Below are 23,788 nucleotides of genomic sequence, written 5' to 3'. Positions count from 1 at the left end.
ATCCTGTTTGAGTAACATGTTACTAATCCTCTTCTCACGCCAGCTATTAAAGTGTATACCAATATACCAAGACCATTAAACAACATTTATTCACAAAGAGGAAAGAGTAATCAATACAATGAGGTGCAAATAAGTGAAAAGCTTCTATTTGCATTCTTCATTTTTTATATTACAAACAATATAATCAGCATAGTAATTTAAGAAAAAATGTAATTAACATTAATTTCTATTTATTTGATGTGACCCCCTACTGATGATCCATGTTTTCCTAGCATAATTTGAGAAATTTCCAAAGAGCATCTTGTGCACTTCAATGGAATAAAGAATATTTCAAATTTGTTTAATTTGTAAAGCAGAGATTTTTTTTCCCCAGGTTTGAAGTAGATTTTGAATCTTAGACATACATTGTGGTCTCAGAATATTCTAACTCCACTGTATATTATACTTCAGTATATACTCTTTTAATAAATACATTTAGTTGAGAGACAAGCTCTTGGGAAGCTTTCTGCAGGAATCCGGTCTCACTGCTTTATACAGTATATTGTACATTGTTTTCCCCAGAGTGCACCTGTAAGGAAATCTAGAACTAATTTAATCTTGAACACACCCTAATGTGCCTCAACAAACACACACACACACACACACACAAACAAAGCCTCCCTATCGGACTTGTTTACACGAAACAGATGGCGATAACAAATATGGCTAAACAGCATGAATATAATGCATATATTTGTAATGTGTAATACAAGTCATTAGTAAACTTAGTAAATGTTGATGGCCAATGTTGCAACTTAAGGATTTTGTATGAACTGTAAGATTAATAACTAAGGCCCCGATTTACTAAGATCTAAAATAACCGTTGCTAATTTGGTTGTGCAATCTATGTAGTTGCATGTGCACATCGTGGGCGTCTTGCAGATTATTTACTAATAACAGCTGTGCAAATACACGTGCAAATATGTTGGACACTATGGAAAGCCAAGAGGGTCAGAATTAACATGTTTTTTTATCACCGTATTAAGCTTTGAAACTGTGTTTCTAAATGCCGTAAGGCGTTAATTTAGCAGCGTTAAGCTGCGTTCACACTGCCAGCTATTTTTTCGCTGCATGTCGCCAGTGGCTGACGGTTAGATCGCTAGTCGTGTGTATGGAGAGTCTAAACAGCACTGTTTCTTTACAATTAATATTATTATTAAAATATTAGGATCATGTGAGCTCTACCATCTTCTCTCGTATTGGCTGTCACTTCATTTGCATAAAGTTAAACATTTTTCAACTTTGTCACGTTGCTGGGCACGCCCACATCCGGTTGCCAATGGTCGCTGTCCCTCGTGAAAATGAATGAGATGAGGTTGTTTTTTCGCTGCATGTCACTGGCAGTGTGAACGCAGCTTTAGTCGTTACATAAACGTCATACGCAGTCACGCGTTAATTTAACGCGCATTATTTTAACGCCTCACGCAACTTAATTAGCGCATTAATTTGCTCGTGTTCATAACTCCTCTATTGCTTTTGAGGTATCTATGGCAAGTCAGAGGATTCAAATCATTAACGGCAATGAGGAACTTTGTCTCGCAGTGCAAACGCACATTAAATGACTGCAGCATCTGCAGATCATACAAGTTTTACATGATGCAGAAATATCACTATATAATAACGACAACTTACCATAAACTTCTTTTGACTATAGATAATTATAGAAAAATATAGAAAAGATAATATAGAAAAAAATATATATATTGTAGAATATCTGCCATCTGTGTTACCGAACAATCACATGAAGACATCAACCTTTGTGTCCACTACAAATCAGCAATGGTCGATGTTCAGGACTCTAGAGCAGCAGATTAAACCTTTAAATAAACAATCTTCTAAAGATTTCAATGTGACTCTGACAATCTTGTGCAATAATACATTTGCATAATAACAAGAAAAGTTGACAAACTGGCCAACAGCAATTATGTTTTTAAACAGTAAATAAATACTTTTGTAATATTAGCAACACACACACACACTAATGATATGAATCTTCCGTCTTGCTGAACCTCAAACACGATAGAGGAGAGTTATGTATATTAGGACATTAATGTGCTAATTAGTTTACTTGGGGCACTAAAATAACGCACGTTAATGCGTGATGGCGTACGCGTTTATGTAACACCTACGTTTACTTAATGCCTTATGCCGTTTAGAAAACACTGTTTCAAAGCTTTATACGACGATACAAAACACCTGAATTCGGACCCTCTTGGCTTTCCATAGGACACACCCTCCAAAAGGAGGCTTGCGTGTGCGGTACAAGTAAATGCAATTACATTACAGCTCTCACCAAATACCAATTTATTTGTTTTCAATATGGAGATTATATGTTTATTTCTAGAATTGTATGATATCATCATAAATCCCTGCTATTTAACACATGTAATAGTAGTTGAGAATGCACACGACTTCACTTGAAATGTTCATAATTCACAAATAAATTACACTATTATGTACACATTAAGCCCCACTGCACTACTAATGTATATTTCAATTAAATCTGAATTTCAAACGGTTATAATCTTGACCATGGCAAAGTTAGCTCTGCATGAGAGAGATAGCCTACGGGAAGCTTACGCTCCCTGTTCGTCTCACAGGATCAAGACAAAACCTGTTTGGCATTGCCTACAGGTGTGAATCGGCCTGCCAACTGGAAAGAACCGCCAATATTTTGCAATAGTTCAGCAGTTAAAAACAAAGTTTAAAACATTAACTCACGACATAATTTGGGCATAAATTGTTAAGGCTTATGATGTTATCGGTTAGGATATTGAGTTTTAAAATAATCGAATAAAACAGTTGTACATGAGTATTAATTTCACATACATGTATGTCAATAAAGGGTGTTCTACATATTATTTGTTTTCAAAGTCTCCTTTTTGTCACAATGACAGCATGATGCACAGTTATGGTTGCCACTTTTGAAGTTTTAAAATAAGGGACACTTAAAACTTCACACATCCTCCACAGTTTTAGCAATAAATATATTGAGTTAATATGCGTTATTAATAAAAATTGTATATCCTTTCTAATATGCTATTATGAGAAGTTTCCTGACTGATGACTTCAACCAATCAATCAATCAATGTTAAATTGCCGATCTGGAACAATTTCACTGTGACGCCATCTGACCAGCTTTAATACTTGACAACTCAATACGGGGCGATCCTGTATTTTACGTCACGGTTGGCAACCCTAAATTTAGTAATCAAAGGATAAAGGTGTCTGATAAATTAATAAATAAAATATTTTTTTGTTCTTGGTGTTTTTTCCTTTGTTTGTGATCATTTCTTCAGCATATAGCATATGCTTCTGTCCCTCCCTGTCATTGTCTTTTATGAGCCCAGAGAGAGAGAGAGAGAGAGAGAGATTCTGATGGCTGTTTGCAGTAAAAAAAAACTTGGAGAAAAAAACCCCCAGAAAATTAATGTTTTTATGACTCAAACACTACTTGGAAACTAAACTAAGATCAAAATAGGTGGAAGAGTTTTAAGGTAAGAACTGTAAGAAACTTAAAGATTGCATAAGAAAATTACACATAACCTAAACATCATGCTAACTGCTAGCCAGTCTAACATTCCATGGCAGTTAAAACTGTTGATCACAGCTTGGGCCTGCCTAAGGCAGTAACCAACAGTGTACCAGCACAGAAACACTCAACACCTCTCCTCCTGAACACATCAGAAAAACAACACAACACCAGCAGCGTGTCAACACACAAACACACACCATCCCATCCCCTACAACCCAACAGTTTTCTCAGGTCTCTCAAGCTTCTCAGAAATCCAAGAGAAAAGACATCAGACCACAACAACATCCAACAGAGAACAGAATAGACACCACAACATCATCATCCTCTGTGACTATAATGGCAACCACCTTGACCAGAGACGACTGTTCCCTATGAGAACTATAAGGAAACTCTAGTGTCCCACCTCTCACTCTGCATTGAAGCTACTGAGAGAGGATGTTTTGGGAACACCATCACACATCATACTGCACACTGGGTCAAACAACCTCATCACCAGGAGAGTGTATGTCACCAAAGCTCTCATCAACGTGGCAAAATCAGCTAGAGGAATCTACCCCAGTGCCAAAGTCATCATCTTTACACTGCATCCTCGCAGAGATGTTCCATAAAATATCATCAATGTCATTAATGCAGAGATAGCTGATGTTTGTGCACTCATGCTGAATGTACAGTACATATAGAAAATCATCAGCGTATCACTCATGAGCACCTTTATGACAGTCTTCACATTCATCGAGAGGGCATAAGAATATTTGCTAAAACAATCAACGATGTAACACTGAAATGCTCTGAGAACACACCCCCTGACTGTGAGGAGAGGGTGAGTCAGCATGCTGGCAGACATACAGACAGCTAAGCTGCTGTTGTGACAGGAAGAGGTAGTGCAGGCACAAGCAATCTCAGCCAGATAAAAAAAACATGCTGAAACATATATGTGAAAATGTATTAATTGATTAGCAAAAGCTTAATTTAAGCATATTCATATTTCTTTTACTGTATCTTCTCTTTTTGTTATACAGTTTATATTCTAATGTACTTAGAGGTACTTCCACGTCCCGTCCAAGGGCCAGACGTGGAGGTTCCAGAGGTCTGGGCATGGGTGCCAGATTGTGCTCCATCCCTGAGAAAGAAGTTCCTTCCCAGAGGAATCTGTTCAGGGAGATGCTGTCACGAGGAGCGTGAGGTCTGAGAACCAAGTCTGGGTGGGCCAGTATGGGGCCACAAGGGTGACTTGTTCCTCATCCTACCTGACTTTGCACAGGGTCTGTGCAAGAGGGCTCACTGGGGGAATGTGTATTTGTGCAGCCCATGGGGCCTGCTGTGTGCCAGCGTGTCTGTCCTACATGTATATTTCATAACATGATTCGTTCAGGAATCATGTATTCTTATTTCTGGTAAAAATCACAATGCCATCACTTAAAATCACAAGCTATAACATTCAGGGAATGTTTTCTGCTGCTTTTGGGGAAAATAGCAAGAACCCTGATTTTGTAAATGTTGTATATTGTTCAGATATCATAATATTATTTGAGACCTGAAGTCAATCAGAGTCAAAATCCTACACTCCTTTAAACTATAGAAAATTACATACAGTATACCATCAATGAAACTAACCCTAATGTTAAAAATGGAAGAGATTCAGGAGGAATTATTGTTTGGTTTAAAGAACATATTTTCCATTACATTCAGTCTGTTAAAAAAGCAAGAAAACATATTTGGATTATAATGAATAAGGAACTCATTTGTACAGATAAGGATACTTACCTGTGTGCCACCTGCATCCCCCCACATGAGTCACCCAACTATAGTGAGGAGATCTTTAACACATTACAGTCTGAGATCATTCAGTTTCAGTCTCTTGCCTCAGTCCTGATAATAGGGGATCTGAATGCAAGAACTGGAAAATAACTGGATTATATAGTTCAGTTGGAGATAAGTAAATTATTAAAAATACAAATATTAATCCAAATAAGCGTTCCACTTAACCACTTCAGAACTACGACAACACAATAAACAGAAATGGAAAATAAGTTCTGCAGCTCTGTAAAAGCCTGGGTCTCTACATAGTGAACAGCAGAACAAAGGGTGATACTCTGGGTCAATTAACCTACTGCTCTTCTTTAAGTAGTAGCACAGTGGACTACACCATCACAGATCTAGGCCAAAACAAGATAAATTACTTCACAGTGATTCCACAACTTCCTCTCTCAGACAACTGTCACATAGTTATTAGTCTAAACAAGTCAGCCTGTCTTCTACCATCTTCAAATCAGAAGTCTAAACTACATCCCCTCCCAAACAGATTCTTATGGAGAAAGACAGTCCAGCCCAGTATGAAGCAGAACTCCACAGCACTCATGTTGAGAACATGATGTGTTTCACTTCACCACATTTGGAGAAGATGAGAAAAGCATCAATATGGCAACAAATCAATTGACTGACATTTTTTTCACAGCTGCTGAGATATCATTGAATAAAATAAAACTGAACAGGAGAAAAAAGGAAATCACCAAAGCTAACAGGTTTGATAAAGAATGTAAAATGTTAAGAAAAGAACTACGATTGTTATGAAATAAAAAACACTTACCATTTATCAACAACAAATGCTAGAAAAGTACAAGTCACTGCTAAAAAGCTAAAGAGCCGAACATATGACAACAAAGCTCAACAAAAGAGAAGAAGCAGTTAATCAAAATTCATTCTGGGAAGAACAAATTCCCATCTCTGACCCAAACACCTAGATGGAACATTTTGGAAACCTTTATATACAAAATGAACAAAACCCCTCCCAAAAAAATCTGAATTGACTCTAATCTCGAATGCACAAAAAAGGTTCAATTAAACAGTTTTGACAACCCCATATCACTGAAGGAACTCTAAAAATGTAATGAGGTAATTCTCAAATTATTCAGTTTGCTCTTAAAATCAGGACACTTTCCTGAGAATTTGAAAGAAAAACGAATCACTCCAATCTTCCAACAAGGTGATACATTTAACCCAAACAACTACATGTAAATTTCAGTGTGCAGAATATATCCAAGAAAACAAGATTTTACACAACTGTCAAATTGGATTAATGCCAAAACAGAGAACAACTGATCACATCTACACACTGAACACACTTATACACAAACATGTCCACAAAACAAAACAAGGAAAAATATTTGGCTGCTTTATTGATTTTAAAAAAGCATTTAAAAAGCCACACCAGAGGACAGAGAAATTAAATGTCTTCTGTATGCAGATGACCTGCTGCTGCTCTCACCTACTGAAGAGGGATTGAAAGCCTCTCAATTCTAGAAAATTACTGCAGTAATTGGGCATATAAACATTCAAAAGAGAGCCAGTAAGTACTGGTTCCACCTATCACACTCTCCCCCAGAACATCACCATCATTGTGCATTTATACACAGAGCAGCACGCCCAGAGAGTGACCCTTTAAAGTGTTTAGTGGACAAACACCAGCTAAATTCATCAGTTCATTTCAGGCAGGCAAAACTTATACAAACACAAAACACAACCCTAAAGAATACCTCTTTTATTGGCACAGCAAACTCAAAGAAACAAACAAATTGAACCAAAAAAATTAAGACCGAATATAAATTGGCATCATATCTGACCAAAATTTAAGACTACCGTCACAGGAAGCTTCTGACAAAGTATCGTCTGAGTGAGCACAGTCTGGCTGTAGAGACGGGTCGACACAGACAGAGCTGGAGGCCCAGAGAGATCAGATTGTGTTCACACTGCACTAAAGGAGTCATAGAGGATGAATCACACTTCCTCACAGAGTGCAGTAAATATGAGAGCATTAGAAACACACACTTTACACTCATAATAAGATGCTGCCTGGATTCAGCAGAATGAGAAATTCATATGTTCTAGGAGAGAAGGCTGAATGGACAGATTTACCAGCAGAATATGTGTCTTCTTGTCATGATCTGAGGGAGAGAAGGTGACCCCTCACTATATACTAAAAGCATCAGTTTAATTTACTGTTCCCCTTCTGTCACTCACTCATTGTGTTGATGTAGTGTGTAACACTCTTGGGTCTGAATGGAGGAGTCAGGAGACAACGAAGCAGTGCAGGCAAGACTTTTTATTTCTCTGCCTCAGGTTTCTTAATACAGCCTGTTCACGTAGATTCAATCACATAAAAAAAGAAATGGTTTAAGCACTGAGTCAGATCATAAAGATTACATATATATTATATATTATAAAGATGCGCTTTCTGTCTTTGTGTGATTCCTGGATGCGGTCGTTATCTCTCCGCTTCTGACGGCCATGTGACTGGTCAGCGATCACACTGAGGCAGCGTTTATGCATGGTTCATGTTCTCATTGCGAGAATATGACCATGGCAACGTTGCGATTGCGGCTTTCTTTTTTCCGGGGGAAAGCCACTCTTGCCGTCCCTGTGCTGTGCCTTATATCCACGGGTATGAGGCCGGCCCAGCTGGCGCTGGAGGCGAATCGGGGAGTTCAATGGGTGCAGTCTCGCCGGAAAATTCCCTGCGGCCCTCTAGTTCCCCAGCATGATCGTTTGCTCCTGTCCGGGTCTGCTGATGACTCGACTGGGCTGCCACCTTCGGGTCTGCACACCCAGTCCGAGGCGGATGGAGAGCTGACCGCCATGCTTGCCCAGGCCGTCGTGAGCATCGAGTTGGACTGGAACCCTCCCCATAGCGTTCGCGGCTTGATGATTGGTTCCTGGGTTCGGGGCGCTGCTCACGGCCAGGCCACGGCACGGACTGCTCCCATGCTAGTTATGTCGCTTCCCCCCTCAGGGATAAGGGAAATACATGACGTATTTTGGGGCATTGGGGGAGGTTACGTGCAGATTGATGCTCCTGCTATTACACACACAGCAGCTTGATTGCACCTGCATCAGCAGTTCACATAACACAGTTCAGCTGTTGTGGCTTTTTTCTATAGGGACCCCTAGTGTCACTATACCGACACAACGTCGAGTGAGTGACAGAAGGGGAATGTCATGGTTACTATCGTAACCTCCATTCCCTGATGGAGGGAACGAGACGTTGTGTCCCTCTTGCCACAACACTATACTAGATGCTAAAATGGCTGGACCTCGGCTCCGCAGCACAAAACCTGAATGGAGTTGCATTCCAGCTCCTTTTATACCCGTATGTCCGGGGGAGTGGCATGCAAATTCCACTCGTCAATTCTCATTGGCCTTTTCTCAAAGAATGAGAGGTGTTTGGGGCTCTCAAGAGCGACCCCTAATGTCACAACATCGACACAATGTCTCGTTCCCTCCATCAGGGAATGGAGGTTACAACAGTAACAATGACGTTACTCATTGTTGTCTGTAGTTACTTCTCTTCACACTTTGTGCACTTACATGTATGTTGTTTAAGTATGTAATACATTTTTATTTATTTATTTTTATTATTACTATTACAGAATGCTTTGGCAACATTGTACATTATATGCAGTCATTCCAACAAAGCTCTTTTGAATTTGAGAGAGAGAGAGAGAGAGAGAGAGAGAGAGAGAGAGAGGGGGTGAGGAAGGAAGGTAGTGAGACAAAGACAGGAAGGGATATGGTAGGTGGAGGCTGGTGTAAGGATAGTGTGTGATTTCCATTTTGAAGAACATATATTGTTATAACAAAACACAGAGGGCCATTCCTATGGGAAAGCTTAATACACACACACAGTAACAAAAAACACAGATGCATGTTAATCTACTTCTTTATTTATCATGCAGTAGATACATACAGATTGCTTAGTGCAGCTCTCCGGCCTAAAATAACAGGAATAACTCTGATTCACTTAACACTGAAACGTCAAGTTATGAGACTGGTGTCACTGAAGACCCTAAAATTCACACCAGGACTCATTACACACACACACACACACACACACACACACACACACACAGTCAAACAAGTTTACACATGCACCACCAGCTGGTAGGTGGTAGGGTCTAATTCTTTGCTTAATAATATATTAGAATTGTTTCAAATCTGAGTCACATAAAGAGGCTGTCAGTACTGTGAATTATGACAAAGGAATTCACTTACTGTAGTATTTTTTGGCAACAAATTTAGATGCTAATCTCTTCAGGAATCATAGTTTGGATATTCAATGGAAAGTTTGATCAGCAATCAGGTCATGGTCTTGGCACTCTAGAAAGGGCTCTCACTGAAGAGATTACAGTAAAAGGTAGCTTCACAAATACATGTTTCCACATGTCTCATTGTGTAAAGTGTACAGCGACTAGATAATGTGAACTAATTTCCATCTGCAATTGCATCTTGATGAATATGAGAGAACACTATAGAAAAACTCGAAATGGGTTTTGGTGTCATGCTGAGGGCTTTTTTCCAATTTATATCTCATTTGTCAGTGATGTAGCTGTCCGTATTTTACTGGAAGGGAAGGGGAAGTTTTTTGTTGTTGTTTTTAGTGATATTAGTGATTTCGCTATACCACACAGTGTAACAAGTAGATATCTGAATGTTTTTCACTTTTTTAAACTTAGTTATTTTGTACTTTATTACTTTCATTTTTGTCTTGATTTCCAGTAAAAAAAAAATAATAATCATAACATCCAAAACTTAATTGGGAAATATATTTTTCTTATCCCATTAGCAAAGTTTTTCTTTTCATATTTTTTTGCATAAACGTCAAAATATTGATAGACTTCTCTGAAACCAACAACGAATATCTTATGCCATTTTGCTTCTAAAGTAAATTTGTTTGTTTTAAGGACATGTAGATAATTTTACTGGAAAACAAGACAAAACATCCTGCAAAAAAAAATTGTAGGACAATCGTATCCATACACAATTACAGTCTCATTCATACTTCTGAGAAGTGTGTGTGTGGGTGGGTGTGTACTTTTTGCATGCTTTTGCAGCTGCAAGCATATCTGCAAAAATGTATATTTTACTTTTTTGCAGAAAACATTTAAAAAAACATGGGTTTGTTTCTTTATTTTCTTTTTGTTTTTGCCAGCTCGCTGTTGGCACTTTATCCCTCCTGCCACAACCAGTATTTCATTAATTTCCAACTCATGTTCTAATGTATTCTTCTCATCTTTTCTGCTTCTTTATGATTTACCATCTAAATGTAGCCCTGCACCCGCACTATGATATGCAGTACCAATAGTCTAAAGCAGATTTGAACCAATGCTTTTGGTCAGGGAGGGCCCACTTATGCAGAGACAGTTTTGAATGGTGACTCACAGGGAAACCACGGAGTCCACAAGATTTAATCATGAGTTCTTGTTTGTTTTCTAATTACTGGTGTATCACAGTTGCCATTTTGTGAGCACACAGATGTGTTTGTCTCCAAGTTGTGAACAATTAAAAGCCATTCAAGGGAAATAAACAGCACACTACAATGAAGTGAAGGAAAAAACACTAAAAAACAGTAAAACCCATACGCAAAGAACAACTGTTGTATAAAAAAAACTGAAATTCTACTCGAATGAGTCATCACACTATTACATAATGACAGAGGTTAAATAAGTCCGTTCATCTATTCCGCCCCCTTTTTTTCTTTCTCCCTCCCTGACTTCTCTAGTTTCCAGTTCTGTCTTTAGCTCTGTAACTGTTCCTGAAATACTAGTACTCTAACATTCTTTTTTTTTCTCTCAGTCCCATGTTGCTACTATTATCTCCTGCCCACTTAATGTCTTTGCTTTGCCATGAAGTGCCCCTCCCTTTTGACCTATTTTCCTTCCCCCTTCCAACTTTTTCTTCTTCTAAAAACAAAAACTACAACTAGTAATCTGTACAACCAAACAATGGAAATGGTAGTTAAGCCCACCTCTCCAAACCACATGCCTTACACTGTGCCACCTGAATACCATGCATCTTTTACCTTGATGCTCAATTATAAAAAAATTAAAATAAAAATAGAAATAAATTGTGTTCATTATTCCTGCTTTATCCCCCTGCTGAGTAGTTTCTGTGACTAGTTAAATATGGCTGTGGAGAAGATATTTTATTATTACTATTATTCAAATTAAAAAGTTACAACATGATCACTTGACTTTAAGGAACCAAACTATTTAATATTTCTGCTAAGAATGCTAACAAAATGACCTTTACAAAATACAGTGACTGTTTTGTGGAGCAGAGAAATGTCAGGTATGCACGACAGGGTCAAACACGTGCAAATAGACATATACGTTTTTGTTAATCTTCCACAACAATTGTTGCAGATAAGTCACTTTATAAGTGTTTTCTAACAAAGCATGCACAACATTTCCCCCCCAGTTGTTATAGTGTTTGCATTATTGCGTTTTAGCACTGCCTAGAATGGTAGAAAATTACTCTTGAAAAATGAGGACTGGATCGCTATGCTACACAGAGCCATGAGGGACTGATTAAAACTGTAACGGCTAGAGTAACTGCCAGAGCGGTTCATTATGATTGCAAGCTAACTTATGGCTGGCTATTCATGGCATCTTTTTCTGATTAATGACATGGATATCTAGTGAGAGGATTCATAACATAATTACGGTATAAATGTGTGCCCTTCAGCTAACAATGTATAATAATACACAAAAGGTATACCAGTTCACATCAGTTCTTTCATGTTATCTCAGCAGAACCTGCCTCACTGGCTTTTCATATTTGCACCATAGAATTTTGCAAAAGATTGGCTAGATTTATTTTAACTGAAGCAGTTTTACAGGCCAGCCATCAATGTTGTAACCTGCTTGTTTGCATATATACACTCACTGAGCACTTTATTAGGAACACTCGGAGTGTAGTGACAGTAGGCCTAAACATTGGAGATCCAACATACCACTATTAAGCTACCCAGCCAACTACCAGTAAAATATTTTATAATGCAAGAGGATTTCAATGCACCTTTAGCTTTGGTGGTTCCAATTTCACTAATGTAACTGAAATTGTGGTTCACAGAAACACCCAACTTTCATCAGCCAATCAGAGGCAGGTATTGTCAATGAATTTGCCCAGAGGCCCAAGCCTACTATTCTGGCATAACGGCTACGATTTGGGGCTGGTTTAACCAGCTTAGTTAGAGACATCACATGAAGCAGAGATACCAAGCCCACCTGCTTCTTATTTTTTGCAAACTCAATAATTAAGTAAACAAGAATTTCTATGGTTAAATGAACAGTGAGTGTAAGAGAACAAAGGATAGTATAAGAGTGAATGTGGGTGTGGTTGTGTTAAGGGGATGGTGGGAGGCGTTAAATTAAAGGGTGTGGCATTCTTTGCATAAAATACTCGGTCCGTCTCTTCAGCCCTCACTCCCTCACCATCACTCTCCTTCACTTCTTTGCTCACTGTGAACTCCAAACAAATCCAAGGTGAGTTAATGTCAGGTGGAGTATTGCTGCTAACATTTTTGTTTTAGGTAGACTTTTTATCAAGAGTAACAATTGTTGCATGCAACTTTTAATCCAGGGTGAATTGCTTTACCATCTGCCTTACAATTAATTCTCAATTGTAGTTCATTTAACAGCTGCTGTATTCAAGAGTGTGGTGGGTTTAGAAGTTAATAAATGTCTCTCTTCACTTCTTGATTCTGTTTGATGCTTGGTTTAGTTTGTATTTCTATCGAGCCCTCAAGCCCCTCCCATCATGCATAAAACAAGATTTCTGATTACTTCTGTCTTTTTTTCTTTTTCTTTTCTTCCAAATTGCACTTTTTCACCTTTCTCATCTCCTTAATCTTTGAGATGAGTTTGTCTCTTGTTCAGACAGAAATGTAAAATTATGCAAAGTTTGTGTCATGGAAAGACAAAGAGAGGTGATAGTTGGTGCTGGATTTTCTTAATGGAAGAAATTATTGCACACTTTCAGTAATATGCCAAAAGATCACTGATCTAGCAGTTTTCTGCCTCTTTCAGTGTCTCTCTATTCAAGTTTGTTTAGCCACTGTCTTAATTAAAGCTTGTGCTCTGGGTGTTGGCCGTAATTCACTTCTGCTTTAAACGGTAATTTTTTAGCCCTCCTTTTCTGACTACTCCCACTCTCTTTCTTTCCCTCATCAGACAATTTCAGGCCCATCCCTTCTCCCCTCCTTCTTCCGTCTTTTTTTTTTAACTCAATGTTGCACAGAGGGGTGTAACCTGTTCCGTATTTTATGCTGTTGCTAGGCGTGACACTGTGTACTTTTGCTATCTATCAAACGAATTCTAAATGATAAAATATATACTATGTTCATATTAATTCAAATATTGTGGTCACATTTTACTGTTCTTTTTTTGTAAAGACAATTATTTTTATTATGCACCTACTTTGTATCACACTTTTGAACAACTCTCTCTCTCTCTCTCTCTCTCTCTCTCTCTCTATTTTGCTAGTCACAATGTCTAAAATTCAGCAAGCAATGGTTCTGTTGATTGATGCCTTCCATAAATACTCCGGGAAAGAGGGAGACAAAAATACCCTTACCAAAGGCGAGCTCAAAGAATTGCTTAATGCAGAGTTAGGCGATTTCCTGGGGGTGAGTTGCATTGAGTAACTGTTCCATACACTGATTAGCTTAAATATGTTTTCTCTTTTCCTCATTGCTAGCCATTTTCATGAAATTGTTATTTTAGTTCACCATTCCATCTAGGTTGAAATGTTTGAGCTAATATAGATGTAAATGTGTGCCTTTTAGCATACTGTGTAACAATGCTAAAAGCTAAAAGCAGTTATATCACAATATCACCATGCATGTTAACTTGTACATCTAATACAATTTTGTATGTATGTTATGTTTGTTACAGAAATCCAATGACAAGGCAGCTCTCGACAAGATCTTTAAGGATCTGGATGCAAATGCTGATGGCACTGTGGACTTTCAGGAGTACGTCACCCTGGTTGCCTGCATCACTATGATCTGCCATGACTTTTTCACGCAGGCAAAATAAATGGTTCATTAATGTTTTGATTAACCTTATCCTTAGTCTGTAAAAAGATGGTACATCTGGAAAAAAAAAACTAAATTTTAATGTTTTGAATTAAACAATTTATTCTAATGATTTGTTGGTGTGAGTATTCTTGACAGTAAATGCTTGTTCATAAGTGTTTCCATGGTTGTGGTTTTAAGGGTTAAATACATGTGCAACATTTGGACTTGCTTGAGAGAAAATTAATTCCTCTGGCAATATATAAAAAAATAGTTTGAAGCCTATGTTATAGAGATATTCACATGTTATCAATATTACTAACACAATACGCACATAATTACAATGAAGCGTTAAAGCAAACTAAAATAACAGATTACAGAGACTCACATAAATGCATACAGTGCATATGGTATGGACTGATCAATGCCCAGTAAATCATTACATTTTACTAAAGAGAACCCTCATGTAGTCTAGATAAACTTTAGAAGGAGTTTCACAAACATGAAAGAGAGAGGCAGATGTAACAATAGGAAAAGTTCACCGACCAAGACAGATTTCAGAAATGTACAGTCTTTGTGTTTCATTCTTGAAGCCCAGCCCAAAGCCTCAGAATACTGACTATGGTGTGGTATGCTGCTGAGAGACAGTGCCAAGGAATGCTGAGGCCAACCTATTGTGTTCTTTCCCACTCCTCAGCAGCCTCGAAGGAAAGTGACCATTTGGATCTGTTCATGAATTTCTCATGGTCAATACCTTTCATTTTTAGAACAATATTAAAGTAATTGACATCTAAAATGTAAAAGATTATGAAGATTGACCAAATTTTGTTTGGGTTTGGTATTACCTTTCTTCTAAGTTTTATCTCCTGGCACTTCATTTTGACTAGTTAAGTGGTTTATTAACCAGAACTGCAGTGCTTAAATGACTCGTGTTTTTTGACCTGACACAGTAGTTCTATCAGAATTCTTTAAATAAGCTATTATATGGTTGGTTTCTTGTGAGTGCTATTGTCATTCTAAGAGATCTTCTAAAATGAGATAACAACCTCCGTGTTTTTACCCTAGGAGCGAGCATAAAGGCCAAAGTATACTTTGGTTATCCATGTTGCTGATCGCTCCGAGCACAGTATGATGCATAATGATCAGCAATGTGGACATCCGAAGTACACTTTTGGCTTTATGCTGCCTTCATGTGCAGTCAAAATCATCCTAATTCTCATTTTTTAAATGTTAATTATAAGTATGTCATGTTCAAGTGCTTTGTTGTCGGAAAGAACAGGAAACATGGATGATGGCAGATTTGTTCATCATATTTCATGAGGAATTTTATTTTGACACCATTATACGTATTACTCAGCTTGGTGACGATAATGGTATTTAGAAAAAATACATGCTATTTTCTTGCTGGAAAAATTTACAATATGCATCAAATAGTTGCTGATATACATGAATAATGAATTCACTACTGAAACATACTCTCCTCCGCCATGTTGAAAGTTTACATCTACCAACTCGAAAACTCAGGTATCAAAAATATCTCAGAGTTTCCCAGCCGTGATTACAACTTGAGGGGTTCATGTGCAACTTCAGAGTAGGAAACTCATATTTACAATAATTCACATAAAGGAAGACTTAATGGTGAACTAGCTTGTTACAACAGTAGCTTGTGCTTTCACACTGGCAGTTTAGTCAGAAACAGAGCACGGTTTGCATGAAAAGTCGGTAATGTGAAAGCTGTCATGCGGACCGGAAGGGCACGGTGGTACCGAACCCGAGACTCACTCTGGTGTGCATAATGACACAATATTTATAACAAAAACACAAATATAGTGACCCACGTTGTGCTTTCCATCATGTGCACATTTGTGATGACGCAAGTTGATGAAGTAAAAGCACCGGGGGTTCAACAGAATAGGTGTGTTCAAATTGGGCTGCATTCCACTTCACTTTTAACATCCACTCGCTAACTCCCCTAAGCATTTCTCCTCAGAGGAATCCCCATCGTCATTTTGTAAGTTCGTTCCACTTCGTTCAGTGAGCAAGGGAAGTTTCTGTTGACAGACATGTCTGTTGACATGTTCAACTTCTTTTTTCATTAGAATGAATTATAGAAAGGATTAATCAAGATTTACACAAATGAAAATGTTAACATAACAATGAATACATAGGCTATAACTGTGTAAATTAAAGTGATTCTTCCTTTAACATTAATTGATATGTTATTGGAAAATAGTGGCAGTTAAAAAGGAAAAGTAATTATGATGTTATTCGATAAATGTAATTGTTTTAAGCATCAAAAGTGAAAAAGGCAAAACAGCGATCCCAACACAGCCTGATCTCACAGTGAAATTGGAAAGAGTAGATCGACTTTTGTCAAAATCTGTATATATTGACTGAAGTTTTGAAACACTGCCCCATTGGCCAAAGCGGTAAGTGTTGTAGGGCATATGGACATGTGTGAGCTACATTTATGTCCAGGAGAGGTTGCCAAAAGCTTGTAGTGAAGCAAGTTGTTTTCAGCTTTACAGGACATTATACAATGAAGAGAAAAGCATATATTTATAGATGCTATCCCCCAACCCAAACCCAAACCTTACCTTAATCATTAGTGGAGTAAAAAAGTAATGTTAGAGGGAAAAGTGAAACCTCCAAAGCATGCTCATCATTGATTATTCAAAAGTGGTTACTGCCTAGCTATGAACCCTAGTCTCCCACGCAGCTGATGCAATGTGATACCAATCACTCCAACTGGAAAGGTAAACACGCTGCAGTCAGCACGCCGGCATACAGTCAGAGATCCTAGGGTACCAAAATTATCAGAAACATCATGCCAACTTCACGTGTGATCATGTTGCCCAACATGGGCAATCCAAGTTAGGGAGTGTCTCAAAAGTGCAAAACACACACATATCAGTTAAGAGATACATTATTACATGACTACAATAAAAAGTGGTATGTGTAATGTTTATGTTGGTAAACAAATTAAGTTACATTTAGATAATTTTTTATTTACTTATGAGTTGTATCACTGTTATGACTATTTAATGCTTTAATGAAATAAATCTATAAACTTTTATTTACCTAAAGATCTCACATCACCTGCAATGTATTTATAGACACCTGCAACGTATCTTACACAGCTTTGATTGTGGAAATACCTTTTTGTGTATTTTTCTGAAATTTATATACTACTCAAATCCTTGAAACTTAATTTCACCTGATGATGTCGCACCACATGTAAAGTATTCACAAACACCTATAAGACATCTTATATGATGTGGATTTTGGAAATATGATTTTGTGTATTTTGTTAAATCAATTCATTTAAAAACATTGTAGTTACTATTACAAAATAAAATATGAGAGGTGGGAAGGTGTTGTGTATACATGTGCTATAAAAGGTCTGACATTCATCTATTTCTGTTAGCTATAAGTTAAATGCAATTTCAATTATATTACATTGTTATAACATCATTATATATCATAGGGAATAAGCCATTTTATGGCTTCAAATATTTGTTTTCTGTATAATATATTTCTACTTGTTTGACAAGATTAAGTTACATCTGGATAAAGCTACACTTGTTTTTATAGCCACAGAGTAATCTGTTTTTCACCAGCCTTCGTCCATTTAATATTTTAGAGGCAGATTTGATTCATAGCATTGAACCTTTAACTTTAAAGGCAATTTAACTTTGAAATACATGGGGACTCTTATTATGAAATGTTTGTGCTTCACTGCTTCCAGCTGCTCATTTAAACAAATAAGGGGTATAAATAAATATAATAAATATGCACTCCTACAATATTCTACAACATACTACAATATAAACTATTGATGATGATGACTATATCATCATCATCAACAGTGATCTTGAACAGGACTTTTGAAGTTTGATAATCACATTAGATCATATCACAATTCCTGTCTTACTGCCCCCAAATTTAAGACCCCTTTAAATAAAAATTAAGACATGTTGAATTATTTAAGCTATTTAAGACTTTTTATGACCTTACATTTTGGAAAACTGAATTTAAGACATTTAAAGACTTTATAAGGATCCGTGGGGACCCTGTTGTAACAGTTCATTATAAAATTAGTATGAACATGTTGAAGATTAGCAGACAGGCAGTCAATTATTTAAGTGGTGAGTTGTTTCCTCACAAAAGCAGTTTATTCAGCACACTGAAGCATGTCCTCCATAGACATCCATTAAAAAAACTTCTCGATTATGTACGTAACCTCGGTTCCCTGAGACGAAGTGAATGAGACATTGCGTTTATTAATGCATATGGGCATGCCGCCATACACAACCTTTTTGGATTCTCTCTACAATAACACCAATATTCTAATATTGGCTATGGTGTTTGAGCCCCGCCTGTTTTGGCGCGAAACTGACCGCTATAAAAACAGGTGCGCAGACACCATTTCCTCCGAATTTCTGACTGAGAACAAGGAGCGCATCGCTCGTGCCTCAAGAACTCTGAGTCTTGTAGTGCGGCTAGTGTTCGCAATGTATATAGTTGCCACATACATTTTGATCGTTGACGGGGTGAGTCCTGTGTCTAATCGGTCTTGAAAAAATATTTGAATATCATGTATGGGGCAGTTTACTGGGTCCTTGCTGAGTGAGAGACACCAATCGGTGAACACCTTCCATTTTAGTGCGTAGAGGCGTCTTGTGGACGGTGCTCTTGCTTGTAAAATGGTGTTCATGACTGAATGTGTGTCAGTTCTGGCACGTACAGTGTGCTCCGTTCTGGGGCCACACATGCAGGTTCAACAGCTGGGGTTAGGGATGCCAGATTGTGCCTTGCGCCTGAGAGAGGAGATCCCTCCGCAATGGTATTTCCCATGGTGAGCTGTACAGCAACTCCATCATTTCCAGAAACCATGACTGGTTAGCCATTTCGGTGCAACTAATAGAACCGTTTCCATGTCCTCTCAGACTTTGCATATGACAAAGTGGATGGAAGGAAGGAAGGAAATGCATATTTGCGTTTCGCCGGCCATTTGTGTGCCATTGTGTCCCTTCCCAGCGGGGATTGGGACATCAAATAACAGAAGGGACAGTGGGCATTCTCCACTGAGGCAAATAGATTGATTTCTGCTTTGATGAATATTTCCCAAATCCTCAGTATAGTTTGAAGATGAAGTGTCCATTCGGCCGGTATCACACCTTAGCGTGACAGTAGGCCCGTGCCATAATTCAGGTGGCGACGCGTCATTCTCGACAGTGGCGGTGAATGAATTCCACTTTGGCTGTTTATTTATGCCACAACTTTCATGTTGACTGAGCAAACCAGGACATGACAGTTCACTATTTGACTGAAAGCCTTTAAGGCTAGAATTACAGCCGATAGCTCTAAGTGGTTGATGTGGCACGCCCTCCTAGCTCCTGTCCAGGTGCCAAAAGTTAGGCATCCATCACACACCGCCCCAACCTGTGTTGGAAGCATCCGTGGTCACCACTTTCTGCCTGACACCTTGGGACTTTGAGTCCCAGAGGGGACAGTGGGTTTTCTCCACTGAGGCAAATAGATCGATTTCTGCTTTGCCAGATATTACCCAAATCCTCAATGCAGTTTGAGGGTGAAGCCTCCTGAATTCGCCTTGGCGGTTTATATATGCCACAACTGTCATGTTGTCTGAATGAACCAGGACATAACAGTTTTATATTTCTGACTGAAAAGCCTTTAAGGCTAGAAATACAGCCGATGGCTTTAGGCACTGCGTGACACTCGCCGCCACAAATCCCAATGCTTCCTGAAACAAGTTTCAGTGGAAATGTTCTCCCCAGTTTGAACTGGGATGGACACTATAGAATGGCTGGAGCAGTAAGTCTGTGCTGGCATAACAAAGCCTCTGATTGCAGCTGTAACAGCCAATTGGCGAGGTAGTTCAAGATGCTCATGCCGCTCAGTCTCAGAGGGTCGAGAACTGCACCGATGCACTTTGTGAATGTGCGAGGAGCCAAAGCCAGTCCAAAGTGCAGGACTTTGAATTGATACGCTGTTCCCTTGAACGAAAATCTCAAAAACATCCTGTGATGTCGTACAATTTGGATATGAAAGTACGCATCCTTCAGATCTGTCTATGCAAACCAATCGTGTGGGCGTACATGCGATAAGATCTGTATCTGAGTAATCGCTTTGAATAGGTGCTTTATAAGTGCGCTATTTTAATGTGTCAGATCTATGATTCGCCGAAGCCCTCCATCTTTCTTTGGAACAAGAAAATAACGACTGTAAAACCCTTTTTGTGCTTGACAATTTGGCACAATCTCTATCGCGTTTTTCACGATGAGATTGTGTAATTCGGCTCGTAACACTGACGCGTCATCAGACGAAACCGCGGAAGACATAACGCCGTTGAAACGGGGTGGCCGGTGTGCAAAATTGAATAGTAGAACCATGTTTGATCGTTTTTGCATCCATTCTGAGATACCCGTTAGGGCTCGCCACGCATCCGCATAATGGGACAGAGGGCAATTTGGTTTGCTCACATTCTTTTTTACACTTATTGCATTTTTATTGCAAGACACAGAAACAACATTATGAACAATATTGTAAACAACAATATTCCTTTACCTACAAACAATAGTGGGGAGAACGGGGAGCAGTGTTTTGTGTCTCACTAATCAAGCCTTTTTATTTATTTGTTTATTTTTTAACAGAGCGAATGCAAACTGGCTGTGATATAGTGAACATAACGCTAAGCAAACATATTCATAGAGCCGCCAAAAAGGCCGGCTGGAGCCACTGGAGCATCCAAAAGAGTGGTTTTTCCTTATCACTCATTTCTGCCCTTGAGCACCACCATTGTGTGGAGTGCTGATCCAGCTTGTTCTGCTGATGAATAAGCTTTTCCTACCAGGGCAGACATTTGTCGACACTGTTTGAAAGAATGTACATGTTACTCACTGGGCAGAGGTGTGCTGGGCATTACCTTTTTCTTTCCCGTGATCCACATTAAAGAGGATGGCGTTACTGCGCGAGCGTCTTGAGACTCATGTCTTCACAGTGAGGACAGTCTGTCTCTATTAGAGATTACTCTGCATGGGTGCGGCCCAGACAGAAAACGCAGCTATCTGAAGGCGGGATGTGTCTCTCGCACAAGGAACACTTACAGAACGACATCTTGAAAAATAAGTTAACACGTAAGTGACTCTTATTTATTTGTGTGATATAATTTATATTTATATCACACAAATACAATTTATTTTTAAGGATACTCCACACCTTCCGACGTGCTGTGAAGAATCAGGATGCTGAGGTCCGTTCACCAGCAAAGCCTCAAGCGGCAAGGTGGAGAGATGTTCACAGGTGCACTGCAGGGGAGCGGAGAGTCTTCTCGTTGCCGTGAAGATTCCGTCCACTGACTCTTGTGTATCGACGGCAAATGTTAGAGGGCTTCGAGACAAGAGATGATCGCTGTCTTGAAGGAAGAAATTCTGAGCAAATGGCATCTGTGCACCTGTTTTTATAGCGGTCAGTTTTGCACCAAAATGGGCGGGGCTCAACACCATAGCCAATATTAGAATATTGGCGTTATTGTAGAGAGGTTTCAAATAGGTTGTGTATGAAGGCACTCCCATATGCGTTAATAAACGCAATGCCAAGTGGACTGAGTCGTAAGGGAACTGCCTTTTGTCTCATCGCCAGTGTACTGCCCATAGGATGTCAAGGAGACCGGCACATTATTCATTTTGTTGCTAACCTTGTAAAGTCACCTTGGTAGAAGGGCACTGGTCACTGCAGAGCAGTGGGGATTTCTTTAAGACTGCAAGGGAAGCTCAGCTTCCCCTATAATGTCAAAAAAATAATGGTCAAATATGTACTATTGTGTAAACAATTTATTGACTAAAAATGCGTTAGAACACGTTCATCTCGAAGACGAGTTCGTTCAGAATCAGCTACATTACATATAGCAGGTCGGCTGACTCGATTTACTTCTCATACATTCCCGTAGCGTCAGTGCATTTCCCTGTTGAAGCCGAGCGTCCATTGACTTCAATGGGGCTGCTCTGAACAGTTTTTTTCAGTGCTCCGAAAATAGACGGTCATTGGATAAATGCTGCGATTATGTCCCGCCCACGGACGCTCAGCGTCTCTGGGGGTGAATGAGGAGTGGGCTGGCCCGGACTCCGGGCTTCCGCGTGATGATTGGAGGATCTGTCGAAAGACTGCATCTCCTTTTGATTGACAGCGAATCTGTACTATAAGAAGTCACTGAAGCTATTTCGCGCTCAGTCCCATCGCGGATTTCTCAAGTGTAGTCGAAAGACAAACTGCTGCAACCTATTTCTTTATATTTGTTTGGCGAAATTGCTAGTCAATTTGCATAATACATTTCACACAATTATACACCACATTCCTTGTTTCAGTTTTACCAAGTTTAATATATTTTGTTTTAGAGCGTTCGTTCGTTCGTTCGTTCGGTCGTTCATTCATTCATTCATACAGTAGGCTAGGCTAGCGTCGTACGGGTGAAACTGCGCACGATGGCAGACGGTGCTAATATTGTCGACCTGATTTTGGCGAAGCCGTCTTCCTTACGAGGAAAAATTTAGAATTAAACAGCAGGGCAGATCAACACCTAAGATTGATTTAGTGCAAAAAATAGGGTAAATAAGTTTATAATGTAGGCCGAAAATGAGCTTCCCCTCTTTGAAAGACCAGCAGCCGCCACTGCTGCAGAGTGACACTAGTTGCCATTTTAGAAGATGGGCAGAGTGAACACTTTGATACAAGTTGTATAATATGCATATTGTTGTTTTTTCTGGTAAGTTCATAGCTTTCTTTCAGATGAAATAAGAGTCCCAAATAAAGTGATCAGAGAAGAGGCAAGTAGCTTTTATCATCGCTGGAGCTGGATAAATATTTTCAAATAAATGTCTCCATCTTGTGGTGGCCCTCATTAGGGATTTAAAAATAATTCTCCTCTCATTAAAGAATAAAATATTTTCTTACAAAAAAAACAAACAAAAAAGTTAAAAGTAAAAGCTTAATCAAATGTATAATTTTTATAAATCTGTTACATAAGTATTATGAAAGAAGTTGTTTACATGCGATTGCACTTGGCACTCAAGATCTTTATGTTTACATTCAACTTTTAAAATATATTTTTTTGATCATAGGTAAAAAATAAATAAATAAACAGACTCTCATGTAATCTTCATTCTTGCTCAAACACATCCATTAAATTCATCTTTCAAAGTCTTATTTTTGTAACCAAACACATGATGGTCATGCTTTTATTGAAGCTAATTAAAATACAACTTGCATAAGGCTTAGTTAATGTCTGTTAAACACTGCTTTATGTGTTTTGTATAGATTTAAAGTGGTTTTATTACTCATATAAC

At 38.6% G+C, this 23,788-nt stretch overlaps 2 protein-coding genes across 2 annotated transcripts in view; one reads left to right on the top strand and one right to left on the bottom strand.

Moving 5' to 3' along the window:
* Positions 1–23,788, bottom strand: part of si:dkey-247k7.2 (uncharacterized protein LOC797677 homolog) — a 153,769-nt gene that overhangs the window by 58,533 nt on the left and 71,448 nt on the right. The window lies entirely within an intron of this gene.
* LOC127656287 (ictacalcin-like) lies at positions 12,725–14,556 on the top strand. The gene is made up of 3 exons (XM_052144540.1): positions 12,725–12,891; positions 13,891–14,033; positions 14,302–14,556. The coding sequence occupies exons 2-3, from the start codon at positions 13,896–13,898 to the stop codon at positions 14,443–14,445; spliced, it is 282 nt and encodes a 93-aa protein (XP_052000500.1). The 5' UTR covers positions 12,725–12,891; positions 13,891–13,895; the 3' UTR covers positions 14,446–14,556.

The sequence above is a fragment of the Xyrauchen texanus genome, chromosome 15 (genome assembly GCF_025860055.1).
Source record: "Xyrauchen texanus isolate HMW12.3.18 chromosome 15, RBS_HiC_50CHRs, whole genome shotgun sequence".
Classification (NCBI taxonomy): domain Eukaryota; kingdom Metazoa; phylum Chordata; class Actinopteri; order Cypriniformes; family Catostomidae; genus Xyrauchen; species Xyrauchen texanus.
The sequence above is the reverse complement of the archived record's forward strand: the minus strand, read 5'-3'. Positions and strand labels throughout refer to the sequence as shown.

What these genes read in the sequence shown, in the direction of transcription:
- LOC127656287 (XM_052144540.1), top strand. Translation starts at nt 13,896, where the DNA reads ATGTCTAAAATTCAGCAAGCAATGGTTCTGTTGATTGATGCCTTCCAT. An exon ending in AGTTAGGCGATTTCCTGGGG is followed by an intron (nt 14,034 to 14,301) that starts GTGAGTTGCATT and finishes TGTTTGTTACAG; the next exon opens with AAATCCAATGACAAGGCAGC.